Source organism: Orcinus orca, chromosome 10, assembly GCF_937001465.1.
Source record: "Orcinus orca chromosome 10, mOrcOrc1.1, whole genome shotgun sequence".
Lineage (NCBI taxonomy): Eukaryota > Metazoa > Chordata > Mammalia > Artiodactyla > Delphinidae > Orcinus > Orcinus orca.
The window spans coordinates 82,846,907-82,870,921 of record NC_064568.1 but is presented as its reverse complement, the minus strand read 5'-3'; the positions used below and the strand labels follow the sequence as shown (position 1 = coordinate 82,870,921).

Sequence of the window (24,015 nt, the reverse complement as noted above, 5' to 3'; positions counted from 1 at the left end):
AGTTACATGAGCTGTTTATATCTTTTGGATATCAACCCCTTATGAGACATATCGTTTGCAAATATCTTCTCCCATCCAGGATGTTGTCTTTTTGTTTTGTTGATAATTTTCTTCGCCGTGCAAAAGCTTTTAAGTTTGGTTACTTCTCATTTGTTTAGTTCTGCTTTTGTTTCCCTTGCCTAAGGAGACAGATCCAAAAGAATATTGCTAAGACTTATGTCAAAGTGTGTACTGCTTATATTTTCTCCTAGAATATTTATGGTTTCCAGTCTTACATTTAGGTCTTTAATCCATTTTAAGTTTATTTTTTTATAAGGTGTGAGAAAATGTTCTAATTTCATTCCTTTACATGTAGCTGTCCAGTTGTCCCAACGTCACCTACTGGAGAGACTGTCTTTTCCCCACTGTATATTTTTGCCTCCTTTGTCATAGATTAATTAACCGTATGTGCATGGGTTTATTTCAGGACTCTCCGTTCTGTTCCATTGATCTATATGTCTGTTTCTGTGCCAGTACCACACTGTTTTGATTACTGTAGCTTTGTAGTATAGTCTGAAGTTAGGGCCCATGGTACCTCTGGCTTTGTTCTTTTTTCTCAATATTGTTTTGGCTATTTGGGGTCTTTTGCGGTTCCATACAAATTTTAGGATTATTTGTTCCAGTTCTGTGAAAAATATCATGGATATTTTCATAGAGATTGCATTAAATCTGTAGATTGCTTCGGGTCATTTGGACATTTTAACAATATTAATTCTTCCAATCTATGAGCACAGGATATCTTTCCGTTTACTTGTATTGTCTTCAATTTCGTTCATTAATGTCTTAGAGTTTTCAGAGTATAAGTCTTTCACCTCCTTGGTTAAGTTTATTCCTAATTATTTTATTCTTTTTTTTTTTTTTTTTTTTTGCGGTACGCGGGCCTCTCATCGCTGCAGCCTCTCCTGCTGCGGAGCACAGGCTCCGGACGCGCAGGCTCAGCAGCCATAGCTCACGGGCCCAGCCGCTCCGCGGCACATGGGATCCTCCCAGACTGGGTCACGAACCCGTGTCCCCTGCATCGTCAGGCGGACTCTCAACCACTGCGCCACCAGGGAAGCCCTATTTTATTCTTTCTGATGCAATTGTAAACGGGATTGTTTTCTTGCTTTCTCTTTCTGAGTGTTCATTCCCACTCACGTCTAATTAACAAAATATTTTACTTGATTGCTTTTTTTCTGATAATAAAGTAATATCAACTATCTCAGAATAACATCACAAAGAAAGCAAAAGGCCCTCCAACACCTTTCCTCCCAACATAACCAGTGTCATCAGCTTGGTGAATGCTCTAAAAGGTTACTTTTCATGAACCTGCGTTTTTAAACAAAAAATTAGATTCTACTCGTATGTAACTTCTTTATTTTCTTTTTTTTCCACAGCCAGTTTCTTTATTTTTCTTTTTTCTTTTTTTGATTTTAACATGTTCTTGCAACTTTACTGAAATCATGAATATCCCAGAGTCATTTATCATTTTAAAAAATCAATTTAATGCTATCAAAAGGTGATATTCATATTAATCCTGTTTGCCTTCACACCACTGTCATGAGCCTTCATTCCAAGCGCCATAAACAAAGAGGGCCAGCACCACGTGGGCGGCGACCACTGCAACAATAACAGCATAAAAATAGCTGTCCCTATTGGACATCCCAAAGGCATCTTCAAAAACATAATATTTATCGTGAAATATAACCCAGCAGGTACAGTGATCTTTAAAGCTGTGAAGAACAGGAGCATCTCCAGAGTGAATGCTAATGAACTCTCATTTCTGAAGCCGGGTGGCTGCAGTGTGTTCAGTGACGCTTTATCAAGGCGCTCCGTGCCCGCAGCAGGTGCTCAGAAGCGGGCTGGCCTCAGTGGCTGTGCTCAGTCGGCTTGGGCGACAGGTCAGTCCAGGCCGGCTGCACTGGAAGTGCCTGTGAGCTCAGACTGACCAGCCTACTATCCACTTCCTAATTGCAAAATCCACCAACACTTTTCAGCCCTTATCTGATGTGCTCTCTCAGCCTCCTGTGACCCTGGATGTCACTTCCTCCTGTCACTCTCCTGTTTGGGAGCTGACTCCTCTCCCCTGCCTCCCAGACTGGCTCCAGTACCCCAACCGTGACTATTGGGTTTTCTGAGTCACTTCTTCAAGCCCTACCCTGTGCTCATTCTCCAGGTGTTGCCTGGAAACACCCACTCACCTCTGGACTTCTCTCATTACCCTCCTAGCTCCCATCATCCGTCCTCCACACAGCTGCTTTTTCAACACAAGTCTGATCATTTTACTGCCCTGCCCTTCATTCCTTCCCCAATGCCTTCAAAAATAGTCCATTTCTCCACCTGGCTCCTGTGAGAAACGAACCTGACCAGGATTTGGAATCAGAAAAATCTGGATTGGCATTTCTCACTCAACAACATATCAGCAGTGTAAATTTAGGGAAGCTGTGTAACTTCTAAGTCTCTCTCTCTCTCATCGGTAACACAGGAAAACAAGACTAAGGAATATGGCTGAGAGTCAAGAGTTTAATGTTAGTAAATACCCAGAATGCAAGGGCAGAGAGGAGCGCTTTAAAAATCGATATGCTCTGATTCAGCCTATGCTTTCCTACCCTCAGTCAGATTTTCAGATCTCCCTGTGATTCCCAGAAGCCCACTCTAGCTGCCCAGTTGCCTGGAGTGCCCTTTTTCCCCTCTGGTTTGTCTGCCCAAGACCTGCCTATCTTCCAACATTATTGAATTTCAGCCACTTCCTCTCAAGCCTTTCTGAACCTCTGAATGTAGAATTCACATCCTCCTTTGGGAAGTCCCTGACCCTACACATTCTGCTGTGATAGCATCTTTAATATTTTATTGCACTAATCTGCTCACTCAATCGTTTGTTTTTTTTTTCTTTTTTCTTAAACCAAATTGATACCCTTTAAGGTGAGATTTTATTTATCTTTTCAACCCTTGCACCAAGCACAAAATAGTTCATCAGTAGTGGGGGGGTTGCCAACACCAATTCGATATAAAACTCATTTCCCCCTCTGCTCAGTTCCTGCCATGATGTAGGACTAAGTGTAGGGATTAAGTTTCAGACTGAAGTGTGGTGGGAGAGGATTTGGGGTAATGTTACTTATGGCCTTATCTTCTGTCAGCTTTGGCAACCTTGTCTCCCCAGACCTCTGTTGCTGGGCTGCAGGAAGCGCTCACAAAGGGCTCACAGAAGCCACGGTTTGGGGGAGGGTGTGCTTGGGGTGAAGGGGAGAGGGTGGACACAATTGAGTGGCCCCAGAACTCAGCGCCCCCATGATTGGGGCGGTGGGGGCGGGGCACCTGGCCTCGGTTTCCCCGGGGGGCAAGCCTCTAGCTGCAGGGTTGGGGATCGGGCATGAAGGGGGTATGTGCAGCAGCACAGCAGCAGCACAAGCAGGAACCGGCCAGGGCCCGGCATCTAGCCCTGAGGCAGGGCGAGCCCCACTGCCCGACCCGGCTCCCCGTGGCGAATCCCAGGGAGGCTCCCACTGGGCCATAGCTGCCTGAGAGACTGGACTTTTCCTTTTCCTTGAATCCCTTTGGATTAAATCTAGTCAGAGCCAGGCTTCTGCCCTACCCTGATGGACAGAGGTGCTTTGGTTCATCCTGACTGGATTAATGAATTTAAATTGTTCTTCCGGGGCTTCCCTGGTGGCGCAGTGGTTAAGCATCCGCCTGCTAATGCAGGGGACACGGGTTCTAGCCCTGGTCCGGTAAGATCCCACATGCCACGGAGCAACTAAGCCCGTGCAGCACAGCTACTGAGCCCGTGTGACACAACTACTGAAGCCTGCATCCCTGGAGCCTGTGCTCCGCAACCCACCGCAATTAGAAGCCCCCCGCAACTAGAGAAAGCCCGCGCACAGCCACGGAAGACACAACGCAGCCAATAAATAAATAAATAAAATCTATTTTTGGAAAAAAATTTAAAAAAAAATTGTTCTTCCTCGGTCACCATGGGATTATGACTGTTTTTATGCTCAGACTTCTCTTCACCAGTTAAATATTATGCTTTTAAAAATCTACTTTCGGGACTTCCCTGGTACTGCAGTGGTTAAGAATCTGCCTGCCAATGCAGGGGCCACAGGTTCGATCCCTGGTCTGGGAAGATCCCATCTGCCTCGGAGCAACTAAGCCCGTGCACCACAACTACTGAGCCTGTGCTCTAGAGCCCGGGAGCAACGATTACTGAGCCCACACACCACAGCTACTGAAGCCCGGGCGCTCTAGGGCCCGTGCTCCACAACAAGAGAAGCCACCACAATGAGAAGCCCGGCACTGCAACGAAGAGTAGCCCGCGCTCGCCACAGCTAGAGAAAGTCCACAGGCAGCAACGAAGACCCAATGCAGCCAAAAATAAACAAAAAATTTTTAAAAAATTTAAAAATCTACTTTCATGTCTGATTTCCTAACCTCTGACTAGCCCCAGCTTCCATTCTCAGTTACTGGAGCATTTGAAGATGCATTGGTGTTCTTCTGGTTTTGTTTCAAATTGTGGTAAAATACACACAACATAAAATATACCATTTTAACCATTTATAAGTGTACCATTCAGTGGCATTAAGTACATTCACATTGTTGTGCAACCGTCGCAAAGAAACTTTTGTATGTATTCAATATAAAATTTAAAGTATAAAAGTAATACGTGCTTCTTGTTATAGGTAAACGCTCCAAAAATTTATAAACGAAAAGTTAACAAATGTATTCTGTTTCCACCACCAAGAGGTATAACCACATTAACAGTCTGCCGTGTAACCCGTCCAGATGTTTCGTTAATGACCATACAAGCAGATGTCCACATATTTGAGGGTTTTATTTTTTGCTTTTACAGGGATGGGATAATGCTGTTATAATAGTCTGCAACTCACAGACATCCCTCTGTACATATAGATTAAACGCCTTCTTTTTTTTTTTTTTTTTTGAGGTACGCGGGCCACTCACTGTTGTGGCCTCTCCTGTTGCAGAGCACAGGCTCCGCATGTGCAGGCACAGCGGTCATGGCTCACGGGCCCAGCCGCTCCGCGGCATGTGGGATCTTCCCGGACCGGGTCACGAACCCGTGTCCCCTGCATCGGCAGGCGGACTCCCAACCACCGCGCCACCAGGGAAGCCCTAAACTCCTTCTTTTTAATAACTGCATAACAGTCCATGATATGGATGCGTCACAATTTATCTAGTCTTTCACTGGATGGACATTTGAGTTGTTTCCAGTTCAGCACAACAAATAAAGCTACAATAAACATCCTTACATGTTCTTAAGCTGCTACCTCCATAGGAGATATTCCCCACCTTGGACTGCTGGGTCAGGGGGTGGCAGGTATTTTCCTTTACATTGTCAGATTATGTTCACAAACAATGGAAGCAGTTTCCAGTCCCCACAGTTTCCATTCTCAAGAATGCCCCTGTCCCTGTATCTTCATCAGCTGTAGATGTTATGGCTAATCAGTTGAGTGACCTTTCATGGCTTTGCAGACCATTTGGAATTGTAATTAAAGATTTTAATGAGGCTGAACTGCCAAGTTTATCTCTGCCTCAAAGAGACTTCAGCTTCCCTATTAATTCAGCCGGGATCAGTGCTGCTTGGTTTCTCAATAGTCAGGTTCTGAGGCTGGCTATGGCCGTGGTACCCATGCGGAACACCATGGAATGTAGTCAAGGGCTGTGAGAGGTTTGGAAGAAGGCTGGACCTAGGAGAAGTGTGGGTGGGCAGTGGTGACCAGTGGTACACAAAGATCTTGGGCCTGTGTCCTTGGGGAGTGGTCTCTTCACCCCACCCGTCTGCCTTGTTCTGGAATGAGCTTGCTCATCTTTCAGGAAGACTGAAAGGAATTCAGTCAGAAAGACATTATTTACCTGTGTGCAGATATGAATTCCAGTAAAGAGAGTTCTGGAACCTGTCATACCCTATGTGTCAGCTGCATCCAGGTCACCTTCCCTGAAGTACCCCTGTCCTCCCTCCAAGGATGGGGATGACACCTAATTGTAACACAGAAGGAGATTATTACAATCTTCTCTAGTGCCTGCGTTCCCCCCAGACAGTAAACTCTTTGAGAGCAGGAGCTGTCTTACTCATTTTCTTATCCCCAGAGACAAGGACAGCTCTTGGCACTCAATAGGCACTCAGTTGTGAAGCGAATGGGCTGCTGTGGAAAAAGGGAAAAGGTGGAAAGGCAGAGACCCCAGGAGAAGAAGGGTCCATGAAGGGCAAAAGCAATTTCTTCTTCCTTCCTCCCCAACTCTAGCCGTTGTGGAGACAGGGAGAGGAAGGGGTGCTGGGTAAATCAGAGGGGATGATTTCAATTGTTTGAGGAAGGCATGGGGGAGGGGAGGGAGGGATGCTTCTCCACTGTTTTAGTGCAGATCCAGCTGATGCATTATCCCCAGTCTCACCACCCATTCAAATTCTTCCCCCTGCTTTGGGGTCCTGAGATGAGATAATGGAAACAGGGCAGGCTTGGAGGCTGGAGTCCTGGGTATCCATCCAGCTTTGCTCCCAGGTGATGTTGTAGACTGATTAGTTAAGCTCTGGACTCTCAGGTATAGATGTCTGAAATGGAAGGTTCCTCTTCACAGGAACATTGTGAAGATTAAAGGAGATTCTATCTAAAGTTCCTGGCAAAGAGTACCTATGCTACAAAGAAGCAAGCTACTTCCCCCCTCCATCCCAGCCTCTGCCCCCCAAACCCTTAATGCTTCCTGTGGCCACACTGATCTCTCTTTCCTGAAATCATACGAGTCACAAAATGTTGGCTTGCAGGTATGTAGGATCTTATCTCATTATCCTGTGGTTGTGGTGTGTTTGTTTTACTCTCTTCTCTTAGACAAAGTGTGGAGGTGCCAGACCGCAGGGGTTTTGAGCTCTTTCTGTCCCTCTTCTCTCTGGCCTAGTTTGGGTGCTTGTCAGGTGTCTCATGTCATCAGTCATGAATCTGTCTTGAAAAGACTGTTTGTGCAGCCTCCTCACTCTCTCTGGGGCTTCAGCCCCACGAGATGGTATTTGGTAGATTGAAACAGGGTGTGGGAGGGGTCCGAAGAGCAGGAGCTCTTAATGAGCTCAGGAGAGAATCGTTTGATTAGATTATTCATATCTTTATAGGAATAACAGGGCAGAATATTTGACTTTCAGACTGTTAAAACTTGAAGTGGTCCCTACCTTCAAAGAGTCTACAGTTGAAGGAAGGTAGACAAATGTTTTAAAAGATACACAATAATACCAAGTCACCTTCTGAAGAAGCTAAAGAAGACACAAAAATGGAGAATTCCATTGTATTTGTATTGAATTAACCAGCCCCCTACTGATGGATTTTTTGTGGTTTCCAGTTTTTACCTTTACAGTGCTGTGGTAGATGTCTTCATACATCTTGCCTTCAATTATCTTATTTTTATTATTAATATTAACAATTTTGGGGAATTCCCTGGCAGTCCAGTGGTTAGGACTCCTCGTGTCCACTGCCAGGGGCCGGGTTTGATCCCTGGTGAGGGAAGTAAGATCCCGCATACCATGCAAAGGAAACAAAACAAAAACATTAACATTTTTTTTGTTAGAAACATTTTTAAATTGAGGTATGATGTACATATAGTGAAATGAACAGAACTTTAGTGAATCAATCGATGAAATTTAACAAAGACATGCAGCCATGTCACCCACACCCCTATCAAAATATAGAATGTTCCCTTCACCCTAGAATGTTCCCTTTACTCCCTTTCGTTTAGTCCCCCTTCCCCAACCAAAAGCATCCACTGATCTGGTGACTATCACCACAGAGTAGTTTTGCCTGTTTTAAAACTTGATACAAATGCACTCACAGAGTATGGTCTTCTCTGTGTCTGGCTTTTTGCCTTTGGCATAATATCTATGTGATCCATCCATGTTGTTGTATGTATCAGTAGTTCTTCATTTTAATTGCTGAGCAGTATTCCATTGAAGATTGCCACAGTTTTTGGCTATTTGAGGGTATTCTCAGTTTTTGGCTACTACAAGTAAAGCAACTACTAACATTCTTGTACATGGTTTCTATAGACATATATCTTGATTTCTCTTTTTTTTAAAAAAAAATATTTATTTATTTAATTTATTTATTTTTGGCTGCATTAGGTCTTCGTTGCTGTGCTCAGGCTTTCTCTAGTTGCGGCGAGCGGGGGCTACTCTTTGTTGAGGTGCACAGGCTCTAGGTGCACAGGCTTCAGTAGCTGTGGCACGTGGGCTCTAGAGCACAGGCTCAGTAGTTGTGGCGCACGGGCTTAGTTGCTCCGTGGCATACGGGATCTTCCTGGACCAGGGCTTGAACCCGTGTCCCCTGCATTGGCAGGCAGATTCTTAACCATTGCGCCACCAGGGAAGCCCTATCTTGATTTCTCTTGAGTAAATACCAAGGAATGTACATGCTGGTCATAGATTTCTTGTTGTTTTACTTTATTTGAAGATCCAAAACTAATTTCCAAAGTAATTATTTTATATTCCTATAGGCAATGGATAAGAGTTTGGGTTGTTCCACATCCTTGCCAACATTTATGGTTATTAATCTTTTTACTGTTAGCTTTTCTGATGGGTGTCGTGATTTCTAACTGTGGTTTCAAAATACAAAGTTTTGACTTTGTATTTTCCCGACTGATGCTGAGAACTTTTTCATATATGTGTTGTCCATTCATGTATCTTCCCTTTGTAAAGTGCCTATTTAAGTCTTTTACTCAGTTTTGTTGTTGTTGTTGTTTGTCTTTTTATTATCAAGTCATAGCAGTTGTTTATATACTCTGGATACAAATCCTTTGTCGGATACATGTATTGCAAACATTCTAACAAAGGAGTTTCTTTTTAAAAGAAAAAAAATTCTTCTGGAAAGCAAAATCTACTGATTTTTCACACATTATTGAGAATAATGGCCCAGATTGTGAGGTTCTAGCCCACAGGAACTTCACATTATTGTCTTTGTATTCAGAAAGTAGGCCAAAGTACTTAATTTCTCTGAGGGACCCATGAGCTATTGGAGAATTCATTCTTCAGGTTGTGAAAGCTATTTCAGAAGATCCCTCTGAAGACTGTGGAAAGAGCTTCATAAATGTTAATTCGCTTTCCCTAAGCTTTGGATTCAAAGAATGCTCAGAATCCAGCCCTGCCTCCCAGTCCACCTGCCCCCCCACCCCCCCACCCCCACCCCCACCCCCCAACCCCCCCCACCCCCCGCCAAGAGTTTGACACCCAAGACCTATTTGTGCCTGTGGTCCTTCCTTCATCCTTCTTTCTTGGTTCTATTCACTTCATTCTGGCTTCTGCTCACATTCTCAAGGAAGTCTCTTCTGGTCAAGGTCACTAACATAGTACTGTTAATCCTAATGGAGATGTCTATGTCCTCATCTTTCTTTACCTCTCAGCAGCTTTCCCCATACTTGACAACTCTTTCTTTTTATTTATTTTGCTCAGTTCTGGATTTACTTCACAAAGCTTTTACAAAGTAGTTCTAGTTGGAAGAAAAGAATAGAGAATTATAAGAAAGCCTTATGGAGGCACCGTGCAGGTTTGTCGATTTGTAACTTTTTAATATCATTTGCTATATGTGGTATACATAGTAAACAGTAGAAACATATGCAGACAGTCTTCATTTTGCGTGGTTTTGATAGGCGTGTGTTTCAATTAACATTTTCCTGGCATGGCTTGGGGTGTGTGTGTGTGTGTGTGTGTGCGTGTGTGTGTGTGTGTGTCTTGAATTTGGTGCATGCTTTTCTTACTAAGGATTTTTAAAATCCTCTTGTTAGGTATGTTTTAAGACTGTATAAATTGTTTCTTGCTAAATGTATCATTCTGTAGCATACTTTTTCATTTAACATTGTATATGAGATGAATCCACGTTTATACAAATAGTTCATTTGTTTTCATTCCTGGGTAGTAGCCATGGTACGAATATGCTACAATTTCTCTCTCTTTTTCCTCTTCATTGACTTTTAGTTTGTTTTTATCACAGACATGGCTGCCTGCAGTGAACATTTTTGGGTATCTCTCCTTGGTCCCTTGTGTGTCCCGCTAGGATATGTTTGTAGGAGTGGAATTATTGCACTTCTTTACTACGAGATGCCAAATTGTTCTCCGAAGTGATTGTATTAATATATATATATGCTCTGCCCACCCACCCCCCATGCGCCCTGCGACACTCAGTTCTAGTTTTCTTCTTACCACCCTGGCTGTTCCTTCTCAATCTCCTTTGCCGCCTCCTTTTGCTGTAAATTTTGACATGTTTAAGAGCTTTAACGGGACTGCTTATTCTGTTCTTACTGCTTTCCTAATCCCTCTAATTTCATCCAGTCACAGGATTTTAAATATCATCTATACACAGATGGCTCCCAAATACGTATCTCTACATATTTTCATAGTTTAAAAAATAATCGTGCCAAAATTGGTACTCAAATATATTGCAGATCGGATTGTAAATTGGTAATGTTTTTATGAAGGACAATATGGCAATCTCTGTGCAAATTTTTATTTTTTAATTAATTATTTTTTGATTAATTTATTTATTTGGCTGCGTTGGGTCTTCGATGCTGTGCAGGGGACATATATACACTATTATGTATAAAATAACTAATAAGAACATGCTGAATAAAAAAATAAATAAAATAAAATTCAAACGTTCAAAAAAAAGAAAAGCATTGCATATCTATACAATAAAGTACCATAAGAATTAAAAAAAAAAAGGGACTTCCCTGGGGGTCCAGTGGTTAAGACTCTGAGCTCCCACTGTAGGAGGCAGGAATTTGATCCCTGGTCAGGGAACTAAGATCCCACATCCTCATGGTGAGGTTAAAAAAAAAAAAAAAAAAAAAGACATAGGAAGATTTTTTTTTTTTTTTTAATGAATTAATACTTGGCTGCAGTGGCTTCTCTTGTTGTGGAGCACAGGCTCTAGGCACGCAGGCTTCAGTAGTTGTGGCGTGAGGGCTCAGTAGTTGTGGCTCGCAGCCTCTAGAGAGCAGGTTCAGTAGTTGTGGCCCACGGCCTTAGTTGCTCCGCGGCATGTGGGATCTTCCCGGACCAGGGATCGAACTCATCTCCCCTGCAGTTGCAGGCAGATTTGTAACCACTGCACCACCAGGGAAGTCCCTGCATTTACTTTCTTTACATATCTTTCAATCATCAAAAGGTAAAATAAGGGCATGATTAGTTAACAAATGCAAGTTGTTTGGTCAAGAAACCGACTGTTTTATTATTGTTTTTTTGGCCGCGTTGCATGGCTTGCAGGATCTTAGTTCCCTGACCAGGGATCGAAACTGGGCCCACAGCAGTGAAAGCGCCAAGTCTTAACCACTGGACCGCCAGGGAATTCCCATTTTAAAATTTTATTTTTCTTATTATTACTGACCAAATCTTGATTTAAGCAGGAAAGCCCAATCTACAAGGCATTTTTTTGGTGGTTGGACACAACACTTGTAGTTTCAGCAATCTCAGGACGCCCTCTAGTGTCCATGTGGGCTCAAGGTCTCAATAATTAGAAGATCAATCACTTTGGAGTTTCACCTAGGACATCTGATTGAAGCCATTTACCAACACTTCAGGGCTCTCATTATTGGCCCATTCTGTTATCCTTCAAGTTTGCCCATGCCTGTCAGACTATGTCACCCTATCTTTGGATCAGAAAGTGTGATCAGAGCCCCTCTGTCACATCATAGGCCCAAACAGCCAAGGTATGGTGGAGGAAGGCCTGGAGGTCAACGTGCTGAGGGGTGAGGAAGGCCCTGAGGGTGTAGGAGCCAGTCTGGGGGGCTGCAGCAGCCCCAGGTGCTGAGCATAGAGCACTGCCTCTGGATCACCCTCTCTGACCTCCACGTCTGGTCCCTACCTGTCTGTCTGCCATTCCTGTGACCCCAAGGCAATCAAACACTGGATCACCGCGGTGGGAGTGGGGTTCCAGGGTCAGTCAGGTGTGGTCTGGTTTATCCAATATGGTCTCTCATAGACATAGGGAATTGAAACAGGAAACTACAAGCCAAGAATGGCTGGGAGATTTTCCAAACCCTTTAGTTAGAACACAGAGCTCACTGAGGTTTGCTTTTGGAATCTTCTCATCTGTCTTCTCCTCTCACCAGGCATTTCCTTCCCCTCTCCAAAGCCCATCTAGTAGAACATTACCTTTCAGGACTGCTTTCCACATCAGCCAAGCCCCAATCTCCAGATAACTTGTGTCTTGGATCCACACGCTCAACGGCAACCCTGAGGGTAAGTTCAGTGAAATTTAGATTATCCAGTTGGGATCAGTCACTTGGGGGTTTGTGGGGGGGGAGCACTTGTTGGTCTTAACATTAGGGAAGTTATCTTTACATCTGTAAATAGAAGCCTGCTTGATGTGGGAAGAGGGGAGGGAAAATATCGTTTTAGCATGTGTAGGAGTCTTCAGGAGAAAAACTACAGACAGCTCCAGAAATGCTAGGACCCACACTCAGTGACAGAGTGACCCACTCATCTGTCACCCAGGTGGTGCCCAGGTGGGCTTCCCAGGAGGTCCAGTGTCATTTAAGTTTCAAGGCCAATGTTTTTTGGAGAATCCAGGCCACACATTCAGTACATCAGGGACTCAGATTCTCAAGCTGTGAAGATGAAAGAATCCATGCTACTTTCTCAGGTGTGGTGAGATTAAAATTACATAACAATCAGTAATCTATAATTGATGGTATTCTTAGTGTTGCCTTTATTGCTCAGCCAACTCCCAAACCCAAGAATGGATCAAGGATTGTGGAGGAAGAGTTCATTTCTTCCCTCTGGAGGACCATCAGTAGGGATTTCTGCCCTGTGGAGTCCAAAGGAGAGATGTTGCTTCAAGCTGAGTTGGGAAAGGAGACTTGGACTTTTTCATTAAAATTTCATTTTGCACGTTTTAATACTTCATAATAAGTACTTTATCCTATTAAAAAAGTAAAGCTTGCTCAGTCACAGACAACATATAAAAATGTATAGGGCTTCCCTGGTGGCGCAGTGGTTGAGGGTCCACCTGCCGATGCAGGGGACGCGGGTTCATACCCCAGTCCGGGAAGATCCCACATGCCACGGAGCGGCTGGGCCTGTGAGCCATGGCTGCTGAGCCTGCGCGTCCGGAGCCTGTGCTCCGCAACAGGAGAGGCTGCAGCGATGAGAGGCCTGTGTACCGCAAAAAAAAAAAAAAATGTATAGAAGCAGAAAGATGGGAAACCATCTGGTGTCTCCACTGGGAGGATCATGGTGAGCCCTTTGACAGGCCCTTAGTTCCCACCAGCTGTTTCCCATGTATTCATGTGTCTGTCCATACAGGATTGCATAGCTGTAGTTAGCTGTAGTCATACATTATGAATTATTTTGAATCTTGTTTTTGAAAACATTATTATCAGTAAGCAACTTTATATATGATATTACAAACTCTCCTTAAACACTGCTTTTACCAGCTGTATACTATCTCCAAAAAAAAAAAAAAGGATATACCTGCTCTTCTGTATCATTTTTTACCATTACAAATAAAATCTGATTAATATTCTTTTTATTTTAGGCCACGCTGTGAGGCTTGTAAGGTCTTAGTTCCCTGACTAGGGATCGTACTCAGGCCACAGCAGTGAAAGCACCTAGTCTTTATTTATTTATTTATTTATTTATGGCTGCGTTGGGTCTTTGTTGCTGAGCGCGGGCTTTCTCTAGTTGTGGCAAGCAGGGGCTACTCTTTGTTGCAGTGCGCAGGCTTCTTGTTGCGGTGGCTTCTCTTGTTGCAGAGCACGGGCTCTGGCGCAAGGGCTTCAATAGTTGTGGCTCGTGGGCTCTAGAGCTCAGGCTCAGTAGTTGTGGTGCACAGGCTTAGCTGCTCCATGGCATGTGGGATCTTCCCGGACCAGGGATAGAACCCATGTCCCCTGCATTGGCAGGCAGATTCTTAACCACTGCGCCACCAAAGAAGTCCCTGATTCATATTCTTATGCTTAGGGAGTTCCCTAGTGGTCTGGTGGTTAGGATTTGGAGCTCTCACTGCAGAGGCCCAGGTTCAATCCCTGGTCAGGGAACCGTGATCCTGCAAGCCACCTGGCATGGCCAAAAATTTAAAAAAATAAAATTCTTACACCTAAATATCCTTCTATACTTTATTTTAAAATCATAGATTTGTTGAATAGAAATTACTGGGTCAAATGGTATGAAGTTTTTTTTTTTTTTTGCGGTACGCAGGCCTCTCACTATTGTGGCCTCCCGCTGTGGAGCACAGGCTCCGGACCCACAGGCTCAGCGGCCATGGCCCACGGGCCCAGCTGCTCCGCGGGATGTGGGATCTTCCCGGACCGGGGCACGAACCCGTGTCCCCTGCATCGGCAGGCGGACTCTCAACCACTGCACCACCAGGGAAGCCCGGTATGAACATTTTTAAGGCTTGTCATACATGTTTTCAAATTGCTTTTCAAAACCACTATGCCAGCTTATATTCAACCCATATTTACTGAGCCCCTACTATGTACTGGGACTGTTCTACATGCTAGAGATACAAGTGGTGACAAGTAGACAAGGTTCCTGTTTTAAAGAACATATATTTCAGTGATACAGATGACAAAAGCAATTATTCTGCTATCAGTGATAATTGCTCTGGAGAAAAATATGGCTGGGCTAGAAGATTGGTGGTGGCAATGGCAGGGCAAATATCTCAAAGAGTTTGTTGGACATGATGTTTCTGAGGACTTGACCTTGGGACACTGGACCTGAATGGAGGAGGGAGCACCCATGTAAGTCTCTGGGGAGGAGGTGCACTTGGGGAGTCACAGCAGGGACAGGAGCCCTGGGACAGGACTGGGCAGTGTCAGAGGCCCATGTGAGTAGATGAGTGAGCCGGGCTGCCAGTGGTGGGCTGAGGCCAGGGTGGCCAGAGGGTCCCTGTCATGAGGGGCTTGTAGGCAGTGGTGAGGGACTGGGATTTCATTCTGCCTACGAAAGGAAGACGCTGCAGTGTTCTGTGGGATGTGGTGGTGAGGATGTGGTCTAACTCACAGTTTAAAAATTCATGTCATCTGTTACGTGGGTAACAGACAGCAGGGCATGAGAGCCAGCAGGGAGCCCACCTGGAAGGCTAGCCTGTTTACTATTGTGGGGAGGACAGTTCTAGGATGGAAGCAGTAGAGCTGTGAGAAGTGACTGGATTTAATGTTGATACATTTTAAAGATGGCGTGAGCAGTAAGTCAATGAAGAACCACACATTTATTTACTTATCTTAATTCTACACTTGATTCCACGTGGCTTACTGCAACAAACTCAGTGTAATATACATGAATTATTTAAAAAGCAATATAAAAATATAAATTTTAAATGTTGAGACTGGGTTCAAGTTAGAACATTACTAGGCAAGCTGGAATATCTGAAACATTTGTTGAAATGGAGAGTTTACTGTTTACCTAGTCATGGATTTCACTGGCTCAAAATCTCTTATGATTATTGCCTAAAAGAGCCACGGGGTGGGGCCATAGCTCAGGGTCAGTCCCTTGTTTCCTGCTTCCGATTCTATACTTAGAGTAAAGCAGATTAATTCCAAGATGTTCAAAGATTAAATCAACATCTACAAAGTCATTGAGTAAATGTAAGAACCTCAGGAATTCAAGGAGATTTTACAGTTTTTCTCAGAAATGACCTCACTGTGTGCTGCTGAAGAGATAGTGTCCTTTCTGGGGGCCCCAAGATGTAGGGGCTATTGAGCTATAGCCCTAAATAGAGTTGTTCTTTCTACCTAACGGGTCCCACAAAGCCTTAGAGCCAACTTCAGTGGTGTCATCTGAACTAGGATTTTGGTTTTCTGATGTTGGTTCTATTTGAGCATTTGTGTGGGCTTAGAAGTGTGACAAAGGTTTCCTTGCAATGATATTTCTTTGAGGGAATTTGACATCCACCCTCAGTGGCTCTGACTTCCCTGACCAGTCCCTGGAGGGAATGGACTGTCCTGCACCGCTTTTCAGTATCCTTTTGTGTAGGAGTGACCTGTAGACTTGGAGTCACAGGGTCACCCCATCTCACCCTCCTCCCGAATGCAGAGTGCTTTAAGCCTTTTTTTTTGGGGGGGGGGGTGTTTGCAGTCTGCTGATCTGATGAGTGCCATTGTCCCATATCCAGAAATAAAGGCACATGTGACCATAACACCAAAGTCTTGAATGTAGTGCCAAGGTGGGAAGGTTTCCTAAATTTTGACTCTCCATTTACACCAGTGGTTCCCAACTTGGGTACCCGAGATTTACACAGAGAGAGAGCTGGAGGGGGTGGTATGGGATGTCTAGAGGCGGAGCCACAGGTGCCCTTCAGGGTTTCTCTCAGTGGTCTTTGCCTCTCTTTTTTCCTGCGGTTCAGAGGAGTTTGTACTCCAGGAGAAGTCTTTTGAAAAGGGTGAGAGATATTCAGGGATGGTTCTGGGGAGGGAAAAGGATGAGGAGAGTAGAGACAAAGCTGAGTGCAGCTGGACGAGAGGCGGAGTCTGGCAGGAGAGGGGGCTGGCCTGAGGGCAGCAGGTCTGGAGCCCAGCAGTTCACTGTGTGGAGTCCTAAAGCAAGTGAGGAATGGGGAGAGTGCAGACCTTCTATTGGCCAGAAAGATCAGAATTTGACTTTGTTTTGTTCTTGTGTTTCGTCAGGATGAATTGGTAAACCCATCAGAGTGGGAGATTAGGTGCCTACTTTTCTTTTATTGAATTTTTTTTCATTTATTTTTTATACTGCAGGTTCTTATTAGTTATCTATTTTATACATATTAGTGTATATATGTCAATCCCAATCTCCCAATTCATCCCACCACCACCCACCCCACTTTCCCCCCTTGGTGTCCATACGTTTGTTCTCTACATCTGTGTCTCTATTTCTGCCCTGCAAACCACTTTGTCAGTACCATTTTAGGAGCCTGCTTTTCAAAGGAAAAAAGTTACAGTCTCCTCCCAGTTTAAGCTCATCAGAAATTGCCAGGAGCAACCCAAGTGTCTGCACCAGCTGTGCCTCCCAGGACTGCGTTGTCCCCTCCAACGCCAACAGGAAGGGGAGCAGGGACGGGTGTGGAGGCTTTGGGTCCTCCCTACCACGCTTTCTTCCTCTCCAGTTATTGTCTGAGTTTCCTTGCCTCCCCGCCACCATCCCAACCCTCCCTCCCTCCCTCCCTCCCTTCCTTCCTTCCTTCCTTTCCTTCCTCCCTCCCTCCCTCCCTCCCTTCCTTCCTTCCTTCCTTCCATTTTTGGCCGCACCGCGCTTCTTGCAGGATCTTACTTCCCCCACCGGGATTGAACCCAGGCCCTCGGCAGTGAGAGGTTGTAGTCCTAACCACTGGACCGCCAGGGAATTCTCAGTTTCAAGCGTCCTCTCCTTGAGCCACTGCAAACCCGAGAGCCAGAGCGAGCATCGCCCACATGGGTTGGATGCTCTGACGGAGACACTGCCATTGCCCAGCATTTTTGAAACTTTACATCAGAAAGTCAGTGTCAAAAAAAAAAAAAAAAGGAAGTCAGTGTCTTGTTCCTCAGACTCACTCTGAAAGCCTTTATCTTTTCTCAAGGACAAATCGAGGCTCGAGGAATAAGGTTTGCCCCGACCTTTTCTCGGCTGGAGGACGCTATGGCACCGCGGGTTTGGAACGTGGGTTGAGGATAAATGTGACGGGATCCCTTGTGTCCCCACTGATTTGCGCTTCTTTTTATTAGAGTCCGAGCCTCTCATAAATGTTTGTTTATATTCCGTGTACTCCACTAAAAACATCCCTTTGCAAAGCACTTTGAAAGATTCAGGGCTATGAAAATGTGAAGGATTATCCCAAAATACAGTTTCTGTGGATTTTAGTTAACATTTTGGTGTTTAAAAATCTGCAACTTATTGACTTTGGGGCTTAGTGTCATGATATTTTTAAGTGGAAATATTCACTCCCTGACCCCCTACACAATATAAATCCAAATTTACACTAAAAGAAGATTCCAACATTTCAGATAAATTTTAAGCCACGAATTATCTCACTCCCTGGAGATACCACTGTCAGAACTTCGGTGAGCAATCTTCCAGGGTTTCATCTATTTAAAATATATATTTTGGGGACTTCCCTGGTGGTCCAGTGGGTAAGACTCCGAACTCCCAATGCAGGAGGCCCGAGTTCCATCCCTGGTCAGGGAACCAGATTCAACATGTCACAACTAAGAGTTCGCATGCTGCAACTAAGACCTGGTGCAACCAAGTAAATAAAAATAAATTTTAAAATAAATAAGATATATATTTTGTAAGTGGTGTTAGTGGCATTATAATTCAGTACGTTCTCTAGCTTTTAGAGAAGCTTAAAAGTGTGTTGGGCACATCTTTTCATAGCAATACAGTAAAATCTATCTTACTCCTTATATTGGCTGCATGGAATTATGTCGCAAGGCTTTTCTTTGGGGACAGTGGAAATGTTCTACATCTTTACTGTGGTAATGGTGACATGGGCGCGTAAATTGCCAAAACTCAAACCAGCTGTGCATTTCAAATAGATGCATTAAATTGTATATAAAGTATGTCCCTTCAAAGTTGATTTTTAAAATATTATCCTTTTTGGAATCTGTACTTTGGTTAGGTAAGCAAAATAAACAAAACACCTTGTTCTTGTTGCTAAGAGCTACACCCTGCACATCTGGAGGTGAAGAGTCCTGCTGTGTGCAACTTACTCTCCAGTGGTTCGGCAATAACAGTAATAGCCGTCTATTTATGCATTCAGAGAGAGATCAAACAGCTATAGCAAACCTTAAATAAATGACAGAACTAGATAAAGAATAAAAATAAACGTTAGAAATCATAAAAGTACATCGTTAAAAGTTTATTTCCCCGTAGCTTTTTTCTCCCTTTTTCTTCTCTTTTCCTTTCTTCAACCCTTTCCCCCTTCCCTTCCTCCCTGCTTTTTCCACTCTCTCCTTTAGGGCTTATCCCCTGCATATTCAAACACACGAACACACCTGACTCACCTCCACCGGTCTGGTACCGACGCCCAAGTCGATGCTCACCCGGGCGTTTTGTAAACGATGAAGCGTTGCCCAGCTCCACTGTTATCGTATCATTTCAGGCAGTCACCCCAGTCTTTGAAGGAAGTCACACTGGGTCTAAAGTAGTTTCCTCCCTGAACGTGGCAGAACCTCGGTGGTTTTTTGTTTTTGTTTTCTGGATCTCTGCTTTTCATTCGGGCAGGAAGGACCGGATTTAAAGGCCAGTTCCGCAGCGGGCGCTTTCCTTCCTGGGGGCGACGCGAGGCTGTAGAAGTGTACTTAGATCCTAGAATCTAACGGTGGGCCCCGCAGCGGGGTGGGCTGGAAGAAGCAGCTCCGAACTCAGGATCAATCCAGGGGCGGTTTAAAATAAATCGAATTCCACATCTCTCGTCAGACCTACCGACTCGGAATTTCCGCGGACCCAAGCAGGTCTGCATTTTCGCAGCCTGCAGATGTAATTGCCGAGCAGTGTGAGGACCAGAAGCCTGAATGCAGCTCACTCCTGTCCCAACCTGCCCATAAGAGCCTTTATTCTGCTTTTATATCCACGAACAACTTCTATTTCCTTTAAACCAGAATTAGGGGTTGGTTGATCTTCTGAGGGTGCAGCGGGGCCGCGCCTCGGGTTAGGCAAGCATCCGCGCAGGCTGCCTTCGGTTTCCTTTCGGGACCCAGCAGCAGTGCGAGAGGTCTGCGCAGAGAAAGATGCCAGTGTGCCGGTGAGTCCAGGGGTACAAAAGGGAGAGTGGAGGGAGAACAGGTAGTTTATAGGGCAGGGCAGGGGAGGCTGGAGGCAGCGTGGCGTGCAGGGAAAATACTTTGTACAAGAGACTAGCTGCGACGCTTGATGGGGGAGGGACAGCCACGCCCAAATCCGGGAGAGCACCCCAAATCTGGAGTCGTACCTCTCACGAAGAGTAGTTGGCTTTATCTCTCATTGCAGTCATCTCTAAATGCTGTGAGACAAACCTAACATATTAGTATTAGTATTAAAAGTCTTTTTGGGGGGAGAGGGGTTGCGACTCGAATGAGACCGTTTGCTGGAGCTGCCACACCTATCAAGTCTTCGAAGGACGATGGTCTTGGAGGAAAGGGCTTGTCAGGAGAGCTGGGTTCCATCTGCCTCTATACTTTCACTACCCTTGTGACCTTTCGCAATGAAAAGAAGCTCTCTGAGATGGGACAGGACCCAATCCCTGACCTGCTAAATAAATTATGATGGTCAAAGTAATTAATTAATAAAAATGATGTGAAATCTAAGAAATTGTTAAAACTTCCCGAGGCATGACATTTCCATCCACTGGAAAAGGATCTTAGTGGAATGGTTACTAATGAGAGGCAGAGTACAACTTTAAAAAAAGCATTTGCAGGGAGACAAAGATGAAATGAACACAGTTCCTGATCCTAAAGTGGCTCATTTTCTAATGTGGGGAGTATAAAATGGTCAGATGGGGCTCAAGGCAGGGCACACTTGGTTCCATCCGGGAGGTTTCAAGCAGGGCTAGACCAGTGACTCTAAAGCTTGCCTACACATTTGGAATCGCTGAGGGGGCTTCAAAAGATATGAAGCCCTAGGTTCAACCCAAGGGATACTGATTCAGTTGGTTTTGGCCATGGCCTAGACATATGGATAGTAAAAACTCCCCAGGTGGTTCTATAAGCAATCAGGTTTAAGGACCATGGCGTAGGTATTCCAAAGACCAAGAGATGTGTGTTGGGGATAAGGCACAGCTTTCAGTAGAAGGAGGCTTTCAGGATGGCATTAAATTGCAGGACACCACGCCAGCAGAGCATATATGTACCCAGAGGACAGGGAGGGTCTCCGTGTGCAGAGTCACGGCGGGGAGGCTCTAGGGGTCTGGGGGAGAGGAAGGGCCCTGGCCCAGGAGCAGTACCTGTTCTCTCCCTGAAGCCTGTCCAGGATTCCAGATAGCCCCGCAGTCTTCCACAAAGCTCTCCCTGCACGGGGGCCTGGTAATACTTGCTTTGAAAGCCATCTGTGTCCCAGGACTTCTCCATTTCCATGGCCAAGTTCCGAGCCAAGGACTGGGGCGCTGTACATCCGAGGGTCTCTGGGTGACAGGAGAGGAGGAGCTCCCCATCATAGTAGCGAAACCTGAAGCCCCAGGCGTGGTTGTCTTCTCGGATTTCACAGCCCAGATCTCCTGGAGGGAATTCACACCTGCAACCCACCCCACCAGCAGTGACTCCTCCAGTCCCCGTGTCCCTCTGTCCTCACACCCAAGTGAGAAACTCCAGCCAGAGGGCCCCCTCCCTGCTCCCCTCATGTCTTCCCAGGGCTGCTGAGTCATGGCCACCCCCCTGCTGAACTCACAGACCCCTATCCTCTGGCCCCTGCCCCCAAATCCAGTGAAAGGCCTCCCAGCACTCTCGGACCCTCCCCACTCTCACCTCCTTTCTCCTCCTGCAGGGCCAGGATTTCTGCTAGAAGCTCTCTGAGGTCCTTCCACGTCTCTGTCAAGTCCTTGGACTCTGTGTCCCACGTCTCAGCTCCCAGCTCTTCTGCCCACAGCCCCCGGGGTTCTACCTGCCTGTCTCACGGTCATAGTGCAGGAAGGCCTGGCCATCCAAGTGTCCCCCAGCGAAAAAGCTGGACTGCACAGATCCATCCCGGGACAGCGCCGTGAGGTTGTAATGAAGACTGTGTGATCCTGGGGAAGGGGGAACCGCAGATGAAAGAGCTTTCCGGAAACAAGTGCACATCAAATGTTTACCAGACAAGTTCTGCTGTCCTGACCTGCTCCAGGACTGAGGATGCAGAACATGCACATGTACAAGGGACCACAATGAGAATTTTTCCAACACAGGGGAAAGAAGAAAAAGAGAAGGGAAGGAGAGGGGAATTGAGGAGTGGAGGGAGGGGTGGAGATGGGCAAACATGCAGGACAAGTGCCAGGACAGGGAGGCACCGGCTCCCTAAGGGTCCAGGCAGGAGGCCAAGGGGAGAGGCTGGCCTGCAGGGGGCAAGGGAGAGGCAGGAAGACCAGGGTGAGGGGAGGTGGAGTCAGAGGGGAGGGAGGGGCAGTGTCAGGCCCAGGATCAGAGGCATCCCTGGTCAGAGGCGGGTCAGGTGAGATGGAGAGCGAGGGCTGCTGCCCGTGGGGCAGGCTCATCATGGACAAGGTGGGCTCAAGGGAGGGTGAGGCACGAGGCAGAGGGGCCTGAGGGGCTGGGCTGTGGCCCTAAGAGAGTGGAAGGTGGGCCAGTACCCCTGGTGGAGGTGAAGCAGTGGGTCTGGGCCCAGAGTGCAAGAGGCATGGTGAGGCCCCAGGTGGGGAGGTGGCTGGACCTGCCAGTGTCCCCTGGGAGAGGTGGGTGTTGGGGGCCTGAGTCAGTGCCATGTGCCCAAGGGTCATGGAGAATTAGGAGGGTTGGCAAGAGAAAATAGAACTGAAAAGCCAAGGTGCACGTTGGGAGGGACCTGCATGGTGGGAGTGGTTGGGGGCAGGTCACACCTCCACAGAGGGTGTGGGTCAGGCAGGCAGCACAGGAGGGCGGGGCTGGGGGAAGACCCCCTGTAGGGAAAGGCCAACTGACCAAGTGGCATCAACAAGGATTTTGGATACGTGGTTGAGGTAGTGAGAGCCCACTGGGGTCAGTGAACCCAAGAGAGGGTGATGAAGGCCAAGGAGGTGGGCAGTTGGACCAAGGGTAGTATTCCTATTGGGGAGGGAGGAAGGGCAAGGGGCTGCAGAGGAGACAGTGGTGAGGGTGGATTGGGGGGCAGGGGATGAGCATGCCTCAGGGGTCACTCTGGGGACCTTGGGTTAGGGTGAAGACAGGAGAGGAGGGGTGCTCTGGTTGAGGGTGAGGATGGGGTAGTGATTCCTGGGAGGAGGCTTGTGATTGATGAGAACGTGGCGATGGCCCCAGGCACTCAGGCAAGGAGTGGAAGCTGGGCAACGTGCCATGAGGGTAGGTGCAGAGGGACCAGGGCAAGTGGAGTCCAGCACCTGAGGCCTAGAGAGTGGAGGTCTCAAGAGGGTGAGGTTTAGGATGCAGGAGTGGGGAAGGGGCAGTGCTGGGGGAAAGGCCCACACTGAACGAGGGCCAAGAGCAGGTGCCTGCACTGGGGCGGAGGTAGGAGGATGGGTGCCAAGACCAGGGGACAGGTCCTCCCACAGGGGCTGTGCACTGTGCTCAAGGCCCAGTTATCATTAGCAGCAGAGCTCCCCCTGGTGATGAAAATAGGGTAGTGATGAGGGAGGGAAGTCCCCCTGGGCAAAAGTCATCCCCAGAAATGTAAGGTTAGTGAAAGCTGGGGGGTGGTAGGAGCCATGCGGGTGTCTGGTCCTTGCAGGTCAAGACCCATGAGGGGAAGAGAGGGACCTGTGGTGGGAAAGGGGATGAGGGTGAGGACGCCCTAGGAAGGGATCAGAGAACTGTAGAGAGGAGGGGACAGCAGGAAGGGGCAGGACAAATCCTGAGGGGGCGCAAGAGATGGCAGAGGAGGAGGCAAGGAGAGAATCAGGGGTGGGTACGTGGGCACAGCAGAAAATTAGAGTGAACATGAGTGGGGGAGGGGGGAAGTAAGGGAGGAGGGAGGGAGTAGAGACCATAGAAACCACAGGAAGAATCTAGGCCCCAAAGCCATCAGATTCACTCTGTCAATGAAATTAATCAATAAACAATCTATAATAAGAATAGCAAAGAGTTTTATTTGAGCCAAACTAAGGACTAGCCCTGAACCAGCAGGGTTTTCAGCACAGCACAGGCTTTTATATCTTGTCAGAGCAAAGAACATTAAACAAGTCAGGGCTGCAGCACGTACACGTGCAGCACATACAGTATGGCCTTGGCACCTGGGAAGGGAGTCTTATCATCAAAGGTGAACTAGCGTTGGAGTCCCAAGAAGAGGGGCATTTAATCTTTATTTTTAACATGGAGATTCTTTACTTCTGGTCAATGTGCCCTTTCCTTTAATAATTAAAGCAGATGTACAATGTATGTCTGACAGGCCACAAAGAGGCAAGTTACTTAGCCCAAAATTGAACTTAGTTCATGTATAAGACAGAATAACTT

General features: G+C 46.3%; 1 protein-coding gene and 1 pseudogene across 1 annotated transcript; both read right to left on the bottom strand.

The window, feature by feature from the left end:
• Nucleotides 1-864: 864 nt before the first annotated feature.
• LOC101275326 (vacuolar ATPase assembly integral membrane protein VMA21-like) lies at nucleotides 865-3,451 on the bottom strand (annotated as a pseudogene).
• Nucleotides 3,452-19,544: 16,093 nt separating this feature from the next.
• LOC101275067 (MHC class I polypeptide-related sequence B) lies at nucleotides 19,545-21,873 on the bottom strand. Its single transcript, XM_033417911.2, is given in 5 exon segments — nucleotides 19,545-19,663; nucleotides 20,868-21,131; nucleotides 21,134-21,154; nucleotides 21,385-21,528; nucleotides 21,531-21,873. Coding segments are annotated over 5 exon segments (837 nt in total). The 3' UTR covers nucleotides 19,545-19,598.
• Nucleotides 21,874-24,015: the final 2,142 nt, after the last annotated feature.